The 18,169-nt window shown below is 43.2% G+C and overlaps 2 protein-coding genes across 6 annotated transcripts in view; both read right to left on the bottom strand.

Annotated features, from left to right (window-relative positions):
* Nucleotides 1-3,043, bottom strand: part of LOC143334376 (thyroid hormone receptor alpha) — a 106,647-nt gene extending 103,604 nt beyond the window's left edge. For both annotated transcript variants that reach the window (XM_076753152.1, XM_076753154.1), the window contains exons 1-2: nucleotides 2,664-3,043; nucleotides 1,845-1,944 (exon numbers count right to left, since the gene is read on the bottom strand). The gene's annotated coding sequence lies outside the window, so the exon portion shown is untranslated. The remainder of the gene's footprint in view (nucleotides 1-1,844; nucleotides 1,945-2,663) is intronic.
* Nucleotides 3,044-6,387: 3,344 nt separating this feature from the next.
* Nucleotides 6,388-18,169, bottom strand: part of LOC143333597 (vesicle-fusing ATPase) — a 34,892-nt gene continuing 23,110 nt past the window's right edge. For 2 of the 4 annotated variants that reach the window (XM_076751705.1, XM_076751703.1), the window contains 17 exons: nucleotides 18,079-18,118; nucleotides 17,276-17,442; nucleotides 17,019-17,126; nucleotides 16,251-16,326; nucleotides 15,560-15,715; nucleotides 14,676-14,875; nucleotides 14,424-14,589; nucleotides 13,639-13,713; nucleotides 12,977-13,164; nucleotides 12,721-12,816; nucleotides 12,458-12,614; nucleotides 12,032-12,165; nucleotides 11,655-11,801; nucleotides 10,913-11,047; nucleotides 10,587-10,700; nucleotides 9,976-10,031; nucleotides 6,388-7,658 (listed from right to left, as the gene is read on the bottom strand). In XM_076751705.1, the coding sequence (XP_076607820.1) occupies nucleotides 7,637-7,658; nucleotides 9,976-10,031; nucleotides 10,587-10,700; nucleotides 10,913-11,047; nucleotides 11,655-11,801; nucleotides 12,032-12,165; nucleotides 12,458-12,614; nucleotides 12,721-12,816; nucleotides 12,977-13,164; nucleotides 13,639-13,713; nucleotides 14,424-14,589; nucleotides 14,676-14,875; nucleotides 15,560-15,715; nucleotides 16,251-16,326; nucleotides 17,019-17,126; nucleotides 17,276-17,442; nucleotides 18,079-18,118 (2,037 nt within the window). In that variant the 3' untranslated portion in view covers nucleotides 6,388-7,636. Of the gene's footprint in view, nucleotides 7,659-9,569; nucleotides 9,628-9,975; nucleotides 10,032-10,586; nucleotides 10,701-10,912; nucleotides 11,048-11,654; nucleotides 11,802-12,031; nucleotides 12,166-12,457; nucleotides 12,615-12,720; nucleotides 12,817-12,976; nucleotides 13,165-13,638; nucleotides 13,714-14,423; nucleotides 14,590-14,675; nucleotides 14,876-15,559; nucleotides 15,716-16,250; nucleotides 16,327-17,018; nucleotides 17,127-17,275; nucleotides 17,443-18,078; nucleotides 18,119-18,169 lie in introns of all 4 variants that reach the window. The other 2 variants (XM_076751704.1, XM_076751702.1) reach the window with 2 other exon arrangements.

Here is an 18,169-nt window from a genome sequence, read left to right as displayed (position 1 = left end):
ATTTTCTACATCATGCCATGTTAAATAAACTGAAGTTAGAGAAGGAGAGACTCCCGCTGTCCCTGCAGCTCCAGCTCAGACAAGCTGCTGGACGTTTTGTCCAATCAGCTCGCAGCTCAGTCAAAGACTCCGCTATAACCCCTATACAATAGTTGACCCTTTACTGGTTGTATTTGAGGGCTTCTTGATGAAAATTGGATGCACTAACATGTCAAAACAACATGAAAAATATCTTAGGACTGCGCAAAAAAACTCATTTTTGACTTTTATACAGTAAACTTATCAATTAATAAAAAAAAAATCTACAGCCTAATCAATAATGAGAATAATCATTAGTTGCAGCCCTAAACTAGTTCTTTGACACCTAATTAATCGACAACAACTGTGACTAACGTTTACTGGTTCCAGCTTCTGAACAGTAAGCATTTGCTGGTTTTCCCAGTTCTGTATTAATGTAAATTGAATTATTTGTCACTTTCAGTTCTGGTAACTTCTGATGTTTTTTTTTTGTTTTTTTTTATCACTTTTCTGACACTTTAATCAATCAATAGAACAACTAATGAGTGGAACAGTCGGCCATGAAAATAATAGCTGCAGTCCTCCGTTGGTGTGGCCGAACATTACATATGGATAAATGCTATTGGTTAGCATCTAAAAAGCAATCCTTCACTTACACAACACAGAGGGCTGAAGTAAAAAGCCTTAACTGGAGTATGTGGGTTCCATGTAGAGACTCGTATCAAATTAAATTAGTGTGCAAAGCTAACTGGATATCTGCGTGAAAGCCCCTCCTCCCCTCAGTGTATACCTCTGTGATGTAAGCAGGCCGTGGGACCTCAGAGACTGGGTTAGCGGCTGCCTCCACAGCGCTTGTTATGTAACTGATTTTCATGGGGAGAGAGACTGGTTTTCTTTCCTGCCTCTCCCCCTCCCCCTCCCCCTCCCTCACCGCCCCCCCCGCTCGCTATACATTAAGCCTCAACCTCAGAAAACCAGGACACTGCCTCGCAGCAATGAGCTATGGGAACCGAGGGGAGGGGGAGGAGGGTGTTAGCAACAGACGTCAAAAGAGGTCACGTCTGGCTGCAGGCTGAGATTACGGCTTTGTATGAATGTATACATACATTCGTGAGTATTCCTGCGTGGACTTTCTTCGGTTTGTGATTCGTTCCAGTCGTCCTGAGAGGTGTCAAACACATATCAGCTGCAATTTTAGCATTACTTATCTTAGCATTGTGACACTGCTTTTAAAGCTGCTTTCAAAAGAAATTAGGCCCACTCTGACAAATTTCCTTTCTTCCAAGAAAACAAGTCTGAGGGAAGGACTCGTAGAGGCTAATAAATCTTTGAAAGGTTTCTGAAAACTAATAAAAACCACCGGCTACCTTAATCCTAACTGGGTTACTGGGGGAAGCTCTTGTAAACAACTTGAGTGAGAGTGCTTTCCGTGTAATTTTATGCAGGCCACTCTTCTGCACTACTGGGAAATATCACTTTTGGTTCCACATTCATTGTTGTTTAGCACTCAGTTCTGGCTACGCGAGGCTTTTCCTTCTTGTCCACCTCTCCGGAAATGTTTGACACATCTTGACCGGACTTGAAGATTGTCGGCAAAAAGACAAATGAGAAATGGGTCAAAAGTCACCCTCAGCTGGGGAATATTTCTTGCTCACGAGCGAAATGTGGAGTGACAGCGGCTCATGCGAAACGTGCACGGCGCCTGGCGGAGCAGCCGTTACCGCTGCTGTGTTGTGCAGACGTTCTGATGTGAAATCCCCTCGTGTTTCTCACACATTGTGCCTGACCCCCTGCACGCCGCTCTGATGTTTGTGCCGGCCACCTACCCTAAACCAGGGAGTCTTGAACCGCCACTCTGGGCCCGAAGCGAGTCATGCAATCACGCCTGATTGGTCCACAAATGAAGGAGATGATGCTGCCCTCATCCTGGAATTGAAATACAGAAAAGAAAATAATTAACAACACAGTCCTTCTCTCACACACCTCTCACCTCAGTTCACAACATGACAGAAAACACCAGCCCTCAGCCTGCAGGAGCACCTATAGGCTGGCAACCACATTTCATATGTCCTGCTGTCCTATGCATGATTCATATCAAGTCTCCAGGAGCGTTTTAAGCACACTTTAGCACACACAGACCTACTTAGATAGGTCACAGAAACGGAATGTGAACTGTGGCTGCGCAGTAAATCAAGCCTATATATCTATATACATGTCTATAAACTGCAAGCATCTTGGCACAAACACCTGTCTCTGTACCTTGCCTGGGTGTCATCTCTCACACGTCCAGACAGTACAGCCATGTAGGGCAGAGTGGAAGGTGAACAGGTTTCTGATTGCAATGTCCATATAATTCCGACCTTAACCGTGAACTCAGCCCTACCTGACCCACGTCCCGCAGCGGAACGACAGAGGAAGCACATGGCTGTCATGCAGGTCACACTGTCTCACAAGGCACACACAGGTACACACAGTACACCGGCCAAGCTCCTTTGCATGAACCTATTGGTACAGTACAGCACGCAGGCCGGCGCAGCGCCCGGGTTGACGTGAGGACAACCCTCACGGTATAGCTACCGCCGCCCCGTAAAGACGCCTCCACTGTGTCTCGTTATAGTGTAAACGCAACAAAATGACACACTCACCAATGTTGGACTTATGGTACAAAACCGCCTCCTGTACCGTCAACATAAAGCCAGTGAACAAGGAACAGCCGGATTAACACGTGAAGGAAAAGGAACAAATACGTAGAAATACAAGCTGATAAGCGCCTCAAACGGCGTCGCTAATGGCTCTCCCGGTGGTGGCCCCCTTTCAGTCCGCTATCAGGTGCGAGGAGACGGGAGCGCCGTGTCTGCCAGGGACTGCCAAAGCCATGGCCACGGTCTGCAGGAGAACTCTACAGCGTTTATTTGCTTTCTGTGCTCGGTCCTCCCCCCCTGCCTGTACAGTACGGGTGAATGCGGGTCAGGAGAAGCGGAGCTGCCGCCGGGGATGATTCATCACCGTCATCAGGCTCCACACCGCCCTCTACCGGCCGGAGACGAGTACTGCAGCGGGGTTGCGTAATCCCGAGAGCCTGGAGACTTAAAGAGGAATCACACTAGTGATGGGCACGCCAGTTCTTTTAGACGTACTGAATCACTAGAATCAGTTCACTAGAAAGATTCGTTCAAAAGATTCGTTCACTGAATCACCGAATCATTCAGTGCTTGGCAGGAGGAGCCTGCGACTCCTGAACTGATATACGGCTGAACGGTTCAAGTTTCAGTTCAGTGCACAACTTCCAGGACTGGGAGACGAGAGTGTTGTGACTGTGTTGCTTTGACAAACACATTTGTAAATATAAAACTATATATAACTATATTATAAATCATGATGTTTTAAGTGTCCTGTCCTATGGTATGCTATTTAACTGGTCTACTCGGCAAATTGGGCTCAGTGAGTGATCCGTTCACTGAACGTATACCCCACAGTACATTCAGTGAGGGATTCACACTGAATATGCACCGTTCCCTCGCAAATTGTCGCAATGAGATGATCAGACAGTCACGCGTTTTCTCAAACTGCGGGTTTTATACACTATTTGTTACATGCTGTGTCCTACTGTACTGTTGTTGCGGTGGCAAATTTAGCAGAGTTTAAAAAAAAGTTAGTTTTCTCCGAGGTACACTTGAACACAACACACCCCCATCTCCCTCCGTCGCTCCTCATTACTGCCAGCATAACGTTTTAAGTTTGTTTATCTGGAAACTAAATCTGTTAAAACAACGGGGAACAACGGTCGCCATGAAAGTGTATCCCTCAGAGGAAAATGATTCAGGAGAGTGTAGTTCACTGAGTGATTCATTGGCAAGCCGTTCCTGCCAGAAATACGCCACATTCAGTCGCGTTTCAACTTCATTACGGCGTAAAAAACAGCGTTCTTTTTGCGCATTACGGTGTAAAAAACGGCGTAAAATCTGAAAAAACGGCGTTTTTTTACGCCGTAATGAAGTTGAAACGTGACTGAATGTGGCATATTTCTGGCAGGAACAGCTTGCCACGGATTCATGCGTCGGTGACGCGGCGCAGTCGGCGCGCGCGGTCCCTCCCTCAAGCGATTCGTTCGTTTCTCAGTTCAGTTGAACTGTCAGCAGCACCGCCTGCTGACAGTTCGTTCGTCAAGTGATTCGTTCGTCTCTCAGTTCAGTTGAACTGTCAGCAGCGCCGCCTGCTGACAGTTCGTTCGTCAAGTGATTCGTTCGTCTCTCAGTTCAGTTGAACTGTCAGCAGCGCCGCCGGCTGACAGTTCGTTCGTCAAGTGATTCGTTCGTTTCTCAGTTCAGTTGAACTGTCAGCAGCGCCGCCTGCTGACAGTTCGTTCGTCAAGTGATTCGTTCGTCTCTCAGTTCAGTTGAACTGTCAGCAGCGCCGCCTGCTGACAGTTCGTTCGTCAAGTGATTCGTTCGTTTCTCAGTTCAGTTGAACTGCTGACAGTTCGTTCGTCAGCAGGCGGCGCTGCAGGCAGGCGGCGCAGCTGACAGTTCAACTGAACTGAGAAACGAACGAATCACTTGAGGAAGTGATGCAGTTCAGTACGTTCACTTAAAAGATTCGTTCTTTTGAACGAAACGTTCGCGAACGAGACAACACTAAATCACACCGTGTCCCCCAGCAGCCAGTCAACAGCAAAACAAGTGACTGTCAGCGGTGGACAAAGCATTCACATTCTTTAGCTGTTCAAACTGCGGTGCATAACGTCTAAGCACTGTTTGTATTACACTTTTATGCTACTTTCACTCCATTTCAGAGTGTATAGCTCCCATCATATTATGTTATTATGCTACAGTATCAAAATGCTGCTTGCACACTAATGCAGCAATGATGATAATCCAGTACTGCTCTGAAAGAGTACTGTTTACTTTTTAGAATGGCTGTAATCAATATTTTCATCACTTGACAGAGTGAAAACAATGTGACAGTGTGATGGTAGTGATGAACCTACCCATACTTTACTTAAATAAAGGATCTCATTATTTATTCCTCCACTGTACTAAATGCAAAAATAGCAAAATTTTAAAAAATACTTTCAGTGAAGGTCTAAGAAAGTAGCAGTTAAACAATATTCCAATATTAAGTCAAAGTCTGCCATTCAAAATCTCATTTGAGCCTCTCAAAAGTTTGTACAAATCTGTATCATTACTGGTGAATCAAATTAGGCTATAAGTAACATTTTACTGCTGTTGGTCAAAGAGGAGCTAATCTGAACTTCTGGTGTGACTGCTGATCGTTTAATCTTTAAGAAAACATCATGCATATTCTAAGGTGATCTCTATCTCTTGGTTTGTGTGCTAAATCTTTACAAAGGAACGCCATTGGCCTCTGAAATGTAGTGCAGTAAATGTATAGAATGGAAATAATTGACTAAAGTAGAAGAGCTTGAGTGAATGTACTACAGCAAACTTCTGGGGAACTGCCTCAAGTATGAGGTAAAACATTTGCTAACTGTTATGCAAATTTGTAGTCAAAAAAAGGAAGTAAAGGTACAGGAAGTACCTTAACAGAGCTGAAGCAAGCAGAGGTGGAAGTGAAATGGTCATATACTGTGAGTGTTGTGCAGACAACAGCCCTGCACAGGCTCTGTCTGCAATATGAATAGTTAACGCAGAGCTTTCATAAGTCCCAGATGAATCAGAAGTAGCCCCGAGTTTTATGTAGGTGTGTTAGCCCAGGGCTAAGATGCAGATGTGTGCAAAGCCATGTTAAAAAAGGGCTTATCTTTATCTACTGCTTTCTGCCACATTGAAGCCATGTGGCCTTTACATTCTGAGGATCCCAGTCCTCTTCCACACAACCCTGCTGTGCCAATGAACAGCAGTGGTTTGTAGAATGGTGAGAACCCACAGAATCAGCTAAACCTGGTGTTCAGAGAAATGAGCTGTGGTCAGGTGACTTTGAAAAGCTTGAAAAATCACTTTTCTATTATTCAGTGTGTGTAACATAAATTTTGTTGATAGTTTCACCTACAGAAAATCAACAGTAGTGGAATATTCACATCTTTTACTCAAATGACAATATTACAATGTAAAAATACTCTTGCAAGTCTCAAAAGTAAAAATATACATTATGCAGCAGGACGGTCCACTACAGTGTTGTAATATTATATATGATAATATTAGATTATTAATAATTGATGGAGTAGATGTGTAAAGTAAAATCAAATGGAAATACTCAAATAAAGTACATCAAAACTGTACTTAAGTACAGTGTTTGAGTAAATGTGCTTATATAGTTTTCACTGCTGAAAATCAATATTTTCATCCATCTGTCAACATACTTATCAGTGATTCATCAATAGATAAATGAGACCAGACAAGCAGCTGGAAGTTTCTTTTTCCTGTGCATCTGTGCTTTTTATTGCAATAATACATCTTTATGTTGATAGATATTTACACGCACACACGCACATCCTCAGTGGTTAGAACAAAACAAGAACTTTGGACAATACGCACTGAACACGTGACATGAGAAAAAAAAACCCACAAATGAACCACCAACTGTCTAAACCTGGATTCAGATGCACACACGCTGAAACACACACATGCTCGAGTTCCAAAGCACGTTCTGCCAACACACACTCTCACCCACGCTCTTACACACTGGACACATGCAGCATTTAGTTCTCCCACACATGCACAAGAGCGGACACAAGCTCAAGTTGAGATCAGAACTAAAGGTCTTTTGAGTTGATGTTAAAAGTGCTGAATATTTTTTATCTTGAACACTGACGATGCCAGAGCAACACTAGCTAGACTGAACTGTACTGTACGCAACGCAGACAGACAGGCCAACAATCCAACACTTATGTTCACTAGTAACCTTATAAAGTCAACATCTCCGGAGCAACAAGGAGGAAGAATCATACTGATATAGTACGAAATAGAACATGAGACTGATCATTTAAATGATTCTCGTGATATACTGCATTTTGTCTATATATACTATTTACAGAACATGAACAAGTTACAGACTGTTTATTTAAAGGGCTTACATTTACACATGGAACAACTTCTTTTTTTTTTTTTTTACAGCCACTACAGATTCACTAAAAGCCTCTCATAGTTTCACATCTGGAATATTCAAAGGGCTTTGGGGTTTGGTGTCAGTTCTGGATGTACTCTGTTTCTACGGCTTGTGTTTGTGAGGATACATGTCACACTAACAACTATCTTTAGCAGGACAAGAGATATGCAACAAATACAACAAACACTATAGCCAAAAACGTACGTGACTTTTTTTTTGGGTAATTTTTACGCACAATGCACAAAACAGCACTTTTTTTTTTACAATCATCTATTGCAATTTCTTTACAGATAACAGGTTTGTTACAGTACGACTGCCAGTAGTTTGCTGCGATTTGTCGGTATGTGAAGTCGATGATGACGAGTCGGAGGACACTGAGACATGCTGAGATAAAGAGGACTCGTGCGTTCCTCTTTTTGACCAGGTGTGTATTTAGTTAAACAGACAAATGGATGGATCACTGGGTTCTCCTCCTCCTCCTCCTCCTCCTCCTCATTTTGTCCCATGGGTGGCGTGTTGATTGCAAGATGGTTGCTTCAGTCCTCCAGCTCCTCTACTCATAGAAGCTGCGATCACTAGAAAAACAAACAGCAGAATGGGACAGACAAGCGTTGTTTCCGTTTCTTGTAGGTTGTGTTACTTTACTCCCCCACCCCCCTCACCCCCCCCAACAGAATTCATAATATTAAATATTATTTAAGAGCTGAACAACCCTCAACAAACTCCAGTGTACTCACACAGCACCAGCACAATGCTGGGCGTTGTCTTGAGTAACATAAAAAATGATGAGCAGGATTTAACAAGCTATAAAACAAGAAGAGCCACAACATAAAACCATCACTCACCGACCTCTTGACACTACTGCACTATTGATTCTGCATATGACTGAAAAGATTTATTTTATTGACATTTTAATATCATGGCAAGCGTCAACCCTCCAACACACTGTTCAGAAATAGCATTAGAAGACTTCTGGAGCTTTCACTCCAGTCATCTATTCTAGCTTAGGGCTGCACCAGCTGTTTGGAAATTCAGCATGAAGCGTGCATGTAATGTGCTTTCTAATTATTTTTCACTCACTTCCCCTATTAAGTCCGCAGTGGGATATATCAGAGCTTTAGGAAAAAGTGTCCCAATTGTTATTACGACTTGGATGTTGACATCAATGCTATTTACAAATTGGAAATTCATGCACGTGCGATAATCTAGACATCATGTGTTTCTAGGGAACATTTGCAGCACCATCCAATAACAGGAGGCCACTGTAACTGTAGTTTTTCTTCATCTGCTTACTTCACATGGAGAAATATGTGTTTCAGCATTTATGCAGTTTACAATAAGCAGGAAATATCCAAATATGCTAAGCTAATTAATGCTAGTTGTTAATTTAGTCTGAAACTTCTAGCATGTTTTATTACTTGATGTATACTGTATAGTATATGAATTTAAATCTACAGTACATCAGTACAGTACATCACTCAGTAAGTGTCAGGTCTGATGTGTCGATCTTAGATCATAATATCTCTTTTATTCCATTTCAAATCTAAATGAGTCACATACTAGCAAGCTAATGCTAGTAAATCACGTTAGCTATGAAACAGCGATAACCTGTCAATCACTCAATGTAAATATTTAGTAGTAATTTATCTCTATGCAAGAATTTGTGTTCTTGTGTGCGGTTTGTGAGATGCAATCCATTCTAATTTAGTAATACGTTAACTTTCATTTAGTGAACACTTAATTCGCTCACTGCGCTCAGTGTCACCTTACAAAGAGCTGCTGCAAACGACTGCTGAAACCTATACCTAAAGGCCTGTTCTGCTCCCAGAGCAACGCTGAAAGTTACACTGAAAATACAGCAAAGGCCAAAATATGATAGAAAATTTAACAATGTTGGAAATGCTATAAGCATGCTGCGGTGAGTCAAAAAAACTGCTAGTAATAATAAAACAAAGATGAAGAGGGAGTAAAAATTCAATGCTTGCATGTCATTTAGAATGCCATGCTATACAAATTACATAAATCATAAAAAAAATATCATGAATGACAGTGTCAGCTGTAGGGACGGGCATATACTATGCAACATACACTGAGTGTACACATTTTCCAATGCCAAGTAAAAATCTTTTTTGCTAATCAAGATGCTGTGTAACTGATACTACTGAGCTAATTTGCTGACTTGACAACTCGTTTGTCTTAATATCTATCATTTTCATACAAATGTCACGTGTGAGCTCGCCAGTTACACAGTATCACTTTAAAATGAGTGAGGCATGAATTGAAGTGAATCAGTTGTACAGAATGAAACATGAGTACTCTCAGTGTAATTGGTTTCCATGTAAAATGTACCGCACACCAACACACCATTCAAACACCTACTAGAAGCTGAAATGTGTAAAATACTAATGTCATAGCTAAAAGGCAAAAGGAGGGTTTGTACTCCTAACCTTCAGGCACACGTCTCATTGCTTTGCTGTTGATCTTACCAGTGCACAGAGAGAGTGACCGACAGCTTAAATTCGGATTTGATCGCCTTCATGCAACCTGGTGATTGCAAAATAAAGCCGTTAAGGTCCACATTGGTGAGAGGAGGTCACTGATGGTCAGCATTTTTCTGCACTGTTAGCACAATGGGCATCTACTCTGTGTGTGCATTATGGAAACATAGTCTTTAAAATCAATATGTTTTCTTGTGTGACTACTGAGCTGTTTGTATTGTGTTAATGATGTTTGTGGAAATAAAAACATATTGACACATGATGACTAAAGACAAGTAAGATGGAAGAGGGGAGAAACAAAAATAGCTGAAGATGAGAATAACATAAGAAGTTGATGGAGGCTGTCGACAAGCAATGACTCTGTATGTGGTTGGTGCAGGACGGTTGTACTCACGCCCCCTCATCTCGGAGCAGAGACAGGAACTTGGTCACTCTGTACTCCTGTTCCATCTAGAGACAGTAAAGAACGCAGAGGGAGAGAGAGATGGAACAGTCTGTTGACAGCAGAAAAAAAGAGAAGGACAGCCACCACAGCTGGTGCCATCGTGGAGGTCCACCAGAACACACAGAGTAACTAAATATCCCCTGTTGTCCAGTGATGTGATTGCGAACGTGATCGGAGACAGTAAAGCAGTCTTCCTCCCTCACATGGAGATGTTCTAAAATGTTAATAATGACTGGCATGTTGATTGCCTGCATTGTGCTCAGGCATGTTCATAAAGCCTGTGGGAACATTCAGTATTGCAGGATCACAGAAAACCTTCAGCTTCAAAACAATGCATGTCTTTTTCTGAGTGTCCATGTAGATCCATGCAGTCCACTAAAATTTGTTAATGTAGAAAAGCTGCATGATTAGATTATTTCATATAATTCATTTGCGTGCAGAGTCAACAGGAAGCCATGTGGCTCTGCAGAGGAAAAACACACATGCTCACAGCTGCAGAAAGACTCTAATGCGTGTGCTCTGTGGGCTCAGAAATGCAGGAGCTGATGCGTCTCATGTACCTGGAGTGACATCTCAATGAGCACGAGGAGTTTCTTGATGCCGATCCAGACTCGCTTCCCTTTGAGCTGCTGCGCGATGCTGGCCCGCTCTTTGTCTGTGAAGCTCCCCAGCAGCTACAGCGACAACAAAGAAAGGTGGAGATTTTCAAAACCGCCTTCAAAAAGCCTCCAACCAAAAAGCAAAATAAAGTGAGAGCACCTTTTAAATTATGTCTGAGCCGCTTACATTTACATTTGAACTGAATGTCATGACAGTAGTTTTCCCCTCCTGTGTGTGTGTGTGTGTGTGTGTGTGCGCGTGCACGTGCACGTGTGTATGTTAATACCTCTAAAGCATCGACTAGCTGCTCCTTAGTAGAGATGTTGGGGATGTGGATGGTGGTGCTGAAGGCGTCCAACATCTCCATCTCCTGCAGCACATCCTTCCTGCTGGTGGTGCCGATGATGAGAAGCTTCCGGCCCTGAGGGAGGAATAAATGACTCGTTTTGCCCTTTGTGAATTACAGTAAATGGGAAATTTAATTTCCCATTTACTCCTACAGAGGATGGAAATCTGTAAAATGTGTAACAAATATATAAATAAACTGAAATATTTCGCAAACATTGCTCAGTAGTGAATTTCATATTTTAGTAAATTTGAAGGGGACTGTTTTCACATTTGGTGGACGACTGCAGTGGTTCCCAACCTTTCAGATATGCAGCAGTGAGCTCCCTCACCTCTGCACCTTTGATGTGTAAAATTGGTGGCATTTCCCTTTAAATTAAAGTTCTATCTTCTTGCAACCCTTCATCACAGGCTGTCACTTGCAGGTATCCTGTTCAACCAAAGTGCATTTTTTTATTTCACTTTTAAAACTTTAGGGGCTTTAAATTGCAAAAAATCAGTAAAATAAACACAATTTTGCTTTTCAAATCTAATTATTCAGCACCCTCCAGATTGATCTTGCAAGCCCATGGGGGGGTCCTGACGCCTCAGTTGGGAACCAGTGTCCTGGTGTATGTATGTCCTCATTGCAACAGTGTGGCTCATTGTACAGAAGATATACCATACACAGGGTGCAGTCTGACCTTTGGCGGAGCTTTCTTCAGCAGCACCAGCAGAGCCTGAAGTACCAGGTTGGAGAAACGAGGCCCAATGGGGACGTAGTCCAGTAGACGCTCAATGTCATCCACCACCACACAGCTGAGCTGCGACTTATAAGCATCATCAAAGACCTGAGACAGAGAGAGGGAGGGAGGGATAAGTGAATGAAATGGATAGTGGAAAGACGGGCAGGGAGGATGCAGGAAGACATTAATGGATGGAAAAAGCAAAGGGAGGAGTCAGTGATGAAAGGGAAGAGGCAATTAAACAGAGCAAACAGTCATATAAACCATTGTTTAAATGGATATGGTTCATTGTTTGCTGACATACAGCAAGGGTTAAAACCCACTGCAGCACTTACCTTTTTGATTGCCTGGCACTTGGAGATCTCTGAGTGTCCAATCATCTTGTCTGGAGAGCAGATCTTAATGAAGGGGAACTGCGAGTCCTCTGCAATCTTAGCTGCCAAGGCTGTCTTTCCACTGTGCGGTGGTCCTGGTGGGATGTGAGTGTGGTGAGATTAGATGAGAGGAGGGGTACAATTTACTGTCTGCATGGGTTTGTATTTGTATGTGTGAAGCTTTTCAAATAAAACAGATTTTTACATAAAGAATTTCAAATGTCTGAGAGCAAACGCAGAGAGCAGCCGCCTGGAGCAGCCATTATGGCTAACTGCATAGGGGTCGACATGAGGGTCAGCGTGCATGTGTGTCCGCATGTGTGAGGCCGTGGACAGCGTTCATTTTGCATGTGTCCATGTTGGAGAAGTTGCAGTAAACTGTCTTACCCTCCAATAACACAGTCACCAGCGGTGTGCGATCACTGTTCTTTGTCTGCTGCACCAGCAGCTCTCCATCATCCAGGACATGAGTGACTGGGTCACCCCATTTGATGATGCCGTTCATGATGTAGCTGGCGTAGTCCTCCTGGTTTGTTCCAAATGCCTGAATAAAAACACGAGGAAGTGTTAGGACCTGCTTTTGCTTTTCCATACTACAGGGTTTTACTGTGTTCTGCAGTCAGGAGCATGGAAAAGGACCTGGTACATACAGGTTTTATGTCATTGTTGAGGGATCCCATGAAGTCATCTCTGGTGACCTGCAGCTTCTCTGCTCTCTCCATGTCCACTTCCACTGTAGATGTAGCCTGGAAAACAATACACACATCCAGAAGTTATACATATACTGTCCTCAAAATTCACACAATGGATGAGAAAAATTGCGTCTATGACATATAAAAAAAAAACCCCTGCTACAGTAGAAACAGTTAAGTGGAAAATGATTATTCTTCTAAATAGCAATCCAACCTTGATGTGTCGGTTCATGGCAGTGGACTGAGCGGCCCTGACCAGTCCCTCCAGCTCTGCGCCACTGTAGTTCTTGGTGTCCGCTGCCAGTTCCTTGATGTTGACATCGGGAGCGAGCAGGTTGAAGCTTCGCATCTTGTTGGTGTGGATGGTGAGGATCTGGACACGACCCTTCTCATCGGGCAGACCTGAGGTCAAAAAAAAGATATGATGATAAAAAAGAAGAAAAAATCCTGCAGCATGTCTTGCTTAAGAGAAACAGTTGGCAGTTGGTTTTAGACAAACAGCAGCAGCGTTTTGATAATTATGAAGTCCCAAAGCGGAAAAAATGTGGTAAAAAGCTACCAGACAAGTCAAAAATAGAACTGAATACAGTAATAAACAATACTGTCAGCTGTGGCCCTTGAAGATAGAAGCATGGTGGCTGTGGACTAACTCCTAACTAACATTAGCTTGTTTAAGTTGTCAGTGTTAGCTTGATGGCTAAATGCTTTAGCCACTGCTACAACAGTTAATGCATTGATGCTAAAACAGAATGCAGTGCAGCATTTTCCTGTAGATCACACGTGTCAAACTCAAGACGAATCCAGCCTACTAACTGTAACCAGAATCTTAAGTTGAGCTGATTCTAAAGAAAAAAAGAGAGGGAGCTGAACACTCACCAATTTCCATCTTGACCTCAAACCTGCCAGGCCTCATCAGGGCGTCATCTATCAGGTCAGGCCTGTTGGTCATACCTGGAGAGGAAGAGAAACCAGCACTGAGAGAACGGCAGGAGGGAGGGAGGGATGATATATGCTGCATACTGTCTGTGCCCTTTCTAACTTCATGTCAAGCTATTGACTTTTTATGCTGCTCCAAAGACACATTGTTTTATCAGTATGTTTTCCTCAAACACAACCACAACTTTATGGTAAGTCAGTGCAGTTAAGAGAGATTGGTGAATCTGACTTGGAACAATATTTTTAAAGCTGTCCATCGTCATTCCCAAATCCAGAAAGAAAAACTAATATAATGTGACACAGTAAGACCACCAAGAGCCTCCAGGGCAGCTACAATGCTGCTATGTATAGGTTCTTCAATGTCTGGAACTGAAGTCCCCTAATTGGCTGTTTTGACAGTGATGGTGCGCGTGCTGCCCAACAGAGCGCTCTGAAGCAGCATTTCAGTCATCATGGAACATAAAATGTCATTTGACACTGAAAATGTGCACAGAAACTGAATATCACTGGAGGGTTTGCAATCTGGGGCCATTTCACAAAAGCACTGCTTCACCAATGATTTTCTTTTGCACATTTCGTCGCCCTGCTGTGCTCATGCATGCGTCACAAGTAGGCTGTTTGACTTGACGAGTGAAACCTGCCTCTACTCTACAATCACTATCATGAATCAAACAGCTGGTGAGGATGGTGAATGGGTTGAATCGGGGCCCTCTGATGGTACTGACCGATGACCAGGATGTTGTTAAGCTGCTCCACGCCGTCAATCTTAGACAGGAGCTGGTTGACCACAGTGTCGTGCACGCCCGTGCTGCTGGCGCCCGTGCCTCTCTGCTTGCAGATGGCATCCAGCTCATCGAAGATGATGATATGGAGACCACTGTTGGCTCCCAGCTGGAAGCAGGTCCAGTTTAAAAATGATCAATTCGGTTTCGTTTTCTTAATCGAACATGTAGAAAAGAACAGTGAGCGTCTCTCACCCTCTTCTGCTCTTCCTCTGCCTCCGCGAACAGTTTGCGGATGTTGGCCTCAGACTCTCCCACGTACTTGTTAAGGATCTCTGGCCCGTTGACGATCTTTGGCTCACGGGCGTTGAGCATCTTGCCAATCTGCCTGGCCATCAGTGTTTTACCACAGCCTGGAGGCCCAAACAGCAAGATGCCCTTCACGTGCTTACACCCTGGAACAAAGAAAGCAGGTCAGGGTGACAAACACAAACAAGGGAAGAAAATGGAAAATGGAAGGAAACAGAGTAAGGTGGGGGAAATGAAGAGTGCAAGAAAAAAGGGGGAAGCGAGGAAGAAGTTAGAGGAAAAAGTAGGGATGAGGCAGGAGAGTGGGAAAACACATTAGAAGGAGAAAAGATGCATGCATGCTATAAAATAGTTTTTATGTCCTCAAAGCCAGAGGGAGAAGAAAGTTAATAAAATGAATCATAAAACCACCAATGAATTTGTTATTGTCTCTGTGTGTGTGTGTGTGTGTGTGTGTGTGTGTGTGTGTGTGTGTGTGTGTGTGTGAAAAACAAGTAGCTGCTCTTGTACTGTGACTGACCCTGTTTCCTCCATCATCTTACTGCATATTACATTTTGCTGCCGTGGGGAATACACGGTATAGAAAATTACTAGCAAGGTTACACTAACCAAGCAAACTGTTTGATCCATGATGTAAAATCAATTTTTGCTATAATTAGATTGGTTATTAGTTTACAGTAAAGGCCAAAAGCAAATGAAAGTACCTACATTACTTACAGTGTATGTCACACGAGGACAAAGGAATATCAAATCTTAGAAATACAGAGAAAAACAAGGACATAATGACCAAAAAATACAAAAAAAAAACCAGGACGGAGGGGGACTCTCACCCATCTGCTCCACAATGTCGGGAGGGAAGACTCGGGACGCAAAGGCTCGGCGGAAAATGTCTGAGAATTCCTTGTCCAGACCTCCAATTCCCATCTTCTCAAAGTTCCAGTCTGGGTTGATGATTGTCTGTCTTGCCTCTTTGGTCTTTGCCTTACCTGTTAAAACACACGAAGGAACAGAAAAGCATGGACATATATGAGTTAAAACAAGTGACCACATGAGTACAGAGGAAGAAAAGCTGTGAAAATAAACCATGCTTCAAGATGTAGTCAGATGGAGAGGAAAGGGGGTTTCTGGGGATACTGACTTAAAAACCATAAAATATAAGCCAAGTTTGGTTTATCAGTCTTTCTCGGCCTTTTCCTAAGCAGACAGTGGCGTCTTATGAGGTGATGTGGAAGATGATACGAGAATGCTGTAATGTGTTACTGCCACCCTGTGGAGGACATAGATAAATACATGACAGCTCCACAGGCCTCATATTATTCATGCAGCACCATGAGTTTACCATGATGGTTGCATAGCATGAAAATATCTCAGCTTTTAAAAACTTTCTGTTACATTTATAAAACTGTTCTGACTACATTTGCTTGGTTGACTTTGTGACATATTTTCCTTCAAAACCCAAATCCTGAGGTCGATAAAGTTTGGGAAGCATCAGCTGCCTGTGGGAAGAACTAAAGAACGTACCAACAAGTGTGAGGGATGAGCTCTCTGCCTTCTCAAAAATCACCTGGCTGTTGCCCACCATCAGCCCGATGTCAATCTGTCGGAGAAAAGAGAATTTCATGTTTAGACGTGAAGTGCATTTCTCTCAGTGTTTGCTGCTTTCGGCGGTGATGGCATTTTGTCCTCAGGGACCCCCGTACTGATGTGCATGAATAGTTAATGAGCACAGTACAATAAATTGGGGGAGTAGGATGCTCATCTGTATTACAGTGGCACCACTTGTCACACGGGTGTGTATGCAGATCAAGATGATGTTTAAATGCAAAATGAGTTATTCACAAGCAGCGGCAATATATGGGAAACATATGGCGTATCATTTCACAGTGCATGCCACTGTAATCCCCTCCATCCATTATGAGCAATGCATGACTGCAGATCCAGATCATATCCATCATGCTTCTCAAAAGCAGTGTTATTTCAAGCTGATTAGATATTAATTAGAGTTTAATTACAGGAGGGTAACAATGTTAGTCCAGTTTACAAGGAACAGAGCTGCAACCTCTGCGCCTCTGAAAACCCCAAGGCTTATAAATTGGATGTAACGGAGCAGAGGTAAAATGAAATTTAAGACCAATAAAATTCCACCGGTGTGAGAATTGAGTCACACCTGAACAACACGACCTTTCAGCCTGACATTACTGTTGCAGGTAACTTCTTTTAATAAAAGCTTAATTTGAGAATTAATTTCTCAAAGCACATTAAATACAAGCTCTGCGTGTGGTCCGGTACCTTCTGTTTCTTTCCAGAGGCCGGCTCTCCTTTCAGGATGCTGGCATCCATGGCCTCTATATCCTTCACCATCAAGCCAAACAGCTTGTCGCAGAAACTAAACACAAGCTGAGAGACGGAGAAAAGCAAGGCGACGATCAAAAAAACCTGGAGAGCAGCATCAAAGAGCAAAGAACAAAGCCAAATGTGTCTGTGCTTCCACGTCTTTGCATTAGTGTGTATGTGTGTTCGAGCCCGGATGCCTTGAGACCACGAACCTGCTGGGTAACAGAGAAGGCCTGGTTGTTGAACTGTTGGATAAACTCGGCGGCCATCTTGTCTGAGTCGTAGGGGGAGGAGTCGGTACTCTTCTTTTGCAAGAAGTCGATTTCGATTGTCATGGCGCCAATGCACTGCTTGGACTTGTCAAAGTTGTAGTTGGCCACTGAGGAGACAGATGGGACAAATGGATCTGAGACGTTCGAGCTTCAGTACAGACCACAGAGCAGAACGTCAAAAAAGAACTGAGCAGAACATATCAGATAAATAAATGCCACATCTTCGACTGGAATCCCACACCGTACATTGTTTTAGTGGGTAGAGTGTAAAGCCTAAATCCTAACTTGCAGTGTGCAGTGTTTCCCACTGTGCGGCGGTCATGGATGCTGTCAATGTTCTGGCTAATATTAGCTGCATCCTGCTGTTAACTGGATGTGGGGAAGATGTTATGTTTGCCAAAAAACACTACTCCTCATCATGAAAGAGTAAACTCTGGACATTTTTCCCCACTTCAAGCCAGCACAACATACTTCTATACTTCAGTACTTAAGTAACTGTCGCCAATTAGAAATGAGAAGCCAGCTTTTTAAAACTTAATCTGAAATCATGGACCCATGTTTCAGAAATTCCTGTTTCAAGCGGTCATCTATCCCTGTATACTGCATCCAAGCAGGGCGCGGCAAAGTGAACATCAATTAGCTTTCAATATTCCTTTTATTAGTCCCGCGAGGGGAAATTCCTTTTGTTGTCCTGCTTGTATAGTTAACCTTCACTTGCAGCAATCAAACAAAGAGTGTTATACCTTCCACTTCCTGGCCAATGGAGAGACCGGCCCATTTCCTCTACAAGAGAGACAAGTGAAAGAGAGATAAGGATTGAGCGAGCATCGAGCC

Source organism: Chaetodon auriga, chromosome 16 (assembly GCF_051107435.1).
Source record: "Chaetodon auriga isolate fChaAug3 chromosome 16, fChaAug3.hap1, whole genome shotgun sequence".
Taxonomy (NCBI): Eukaryota; Metazoa; Chordata; class Actinopteri; order Chaetodontiformes; family Chaetodontidae; genus Chaetodon; species Chaetodon auriga.
The sequence above is the reverse complement of the archived record's forward strand: the minus strand, read 5'-3'. Positions and strand labels throughout refer to the sequence as shown.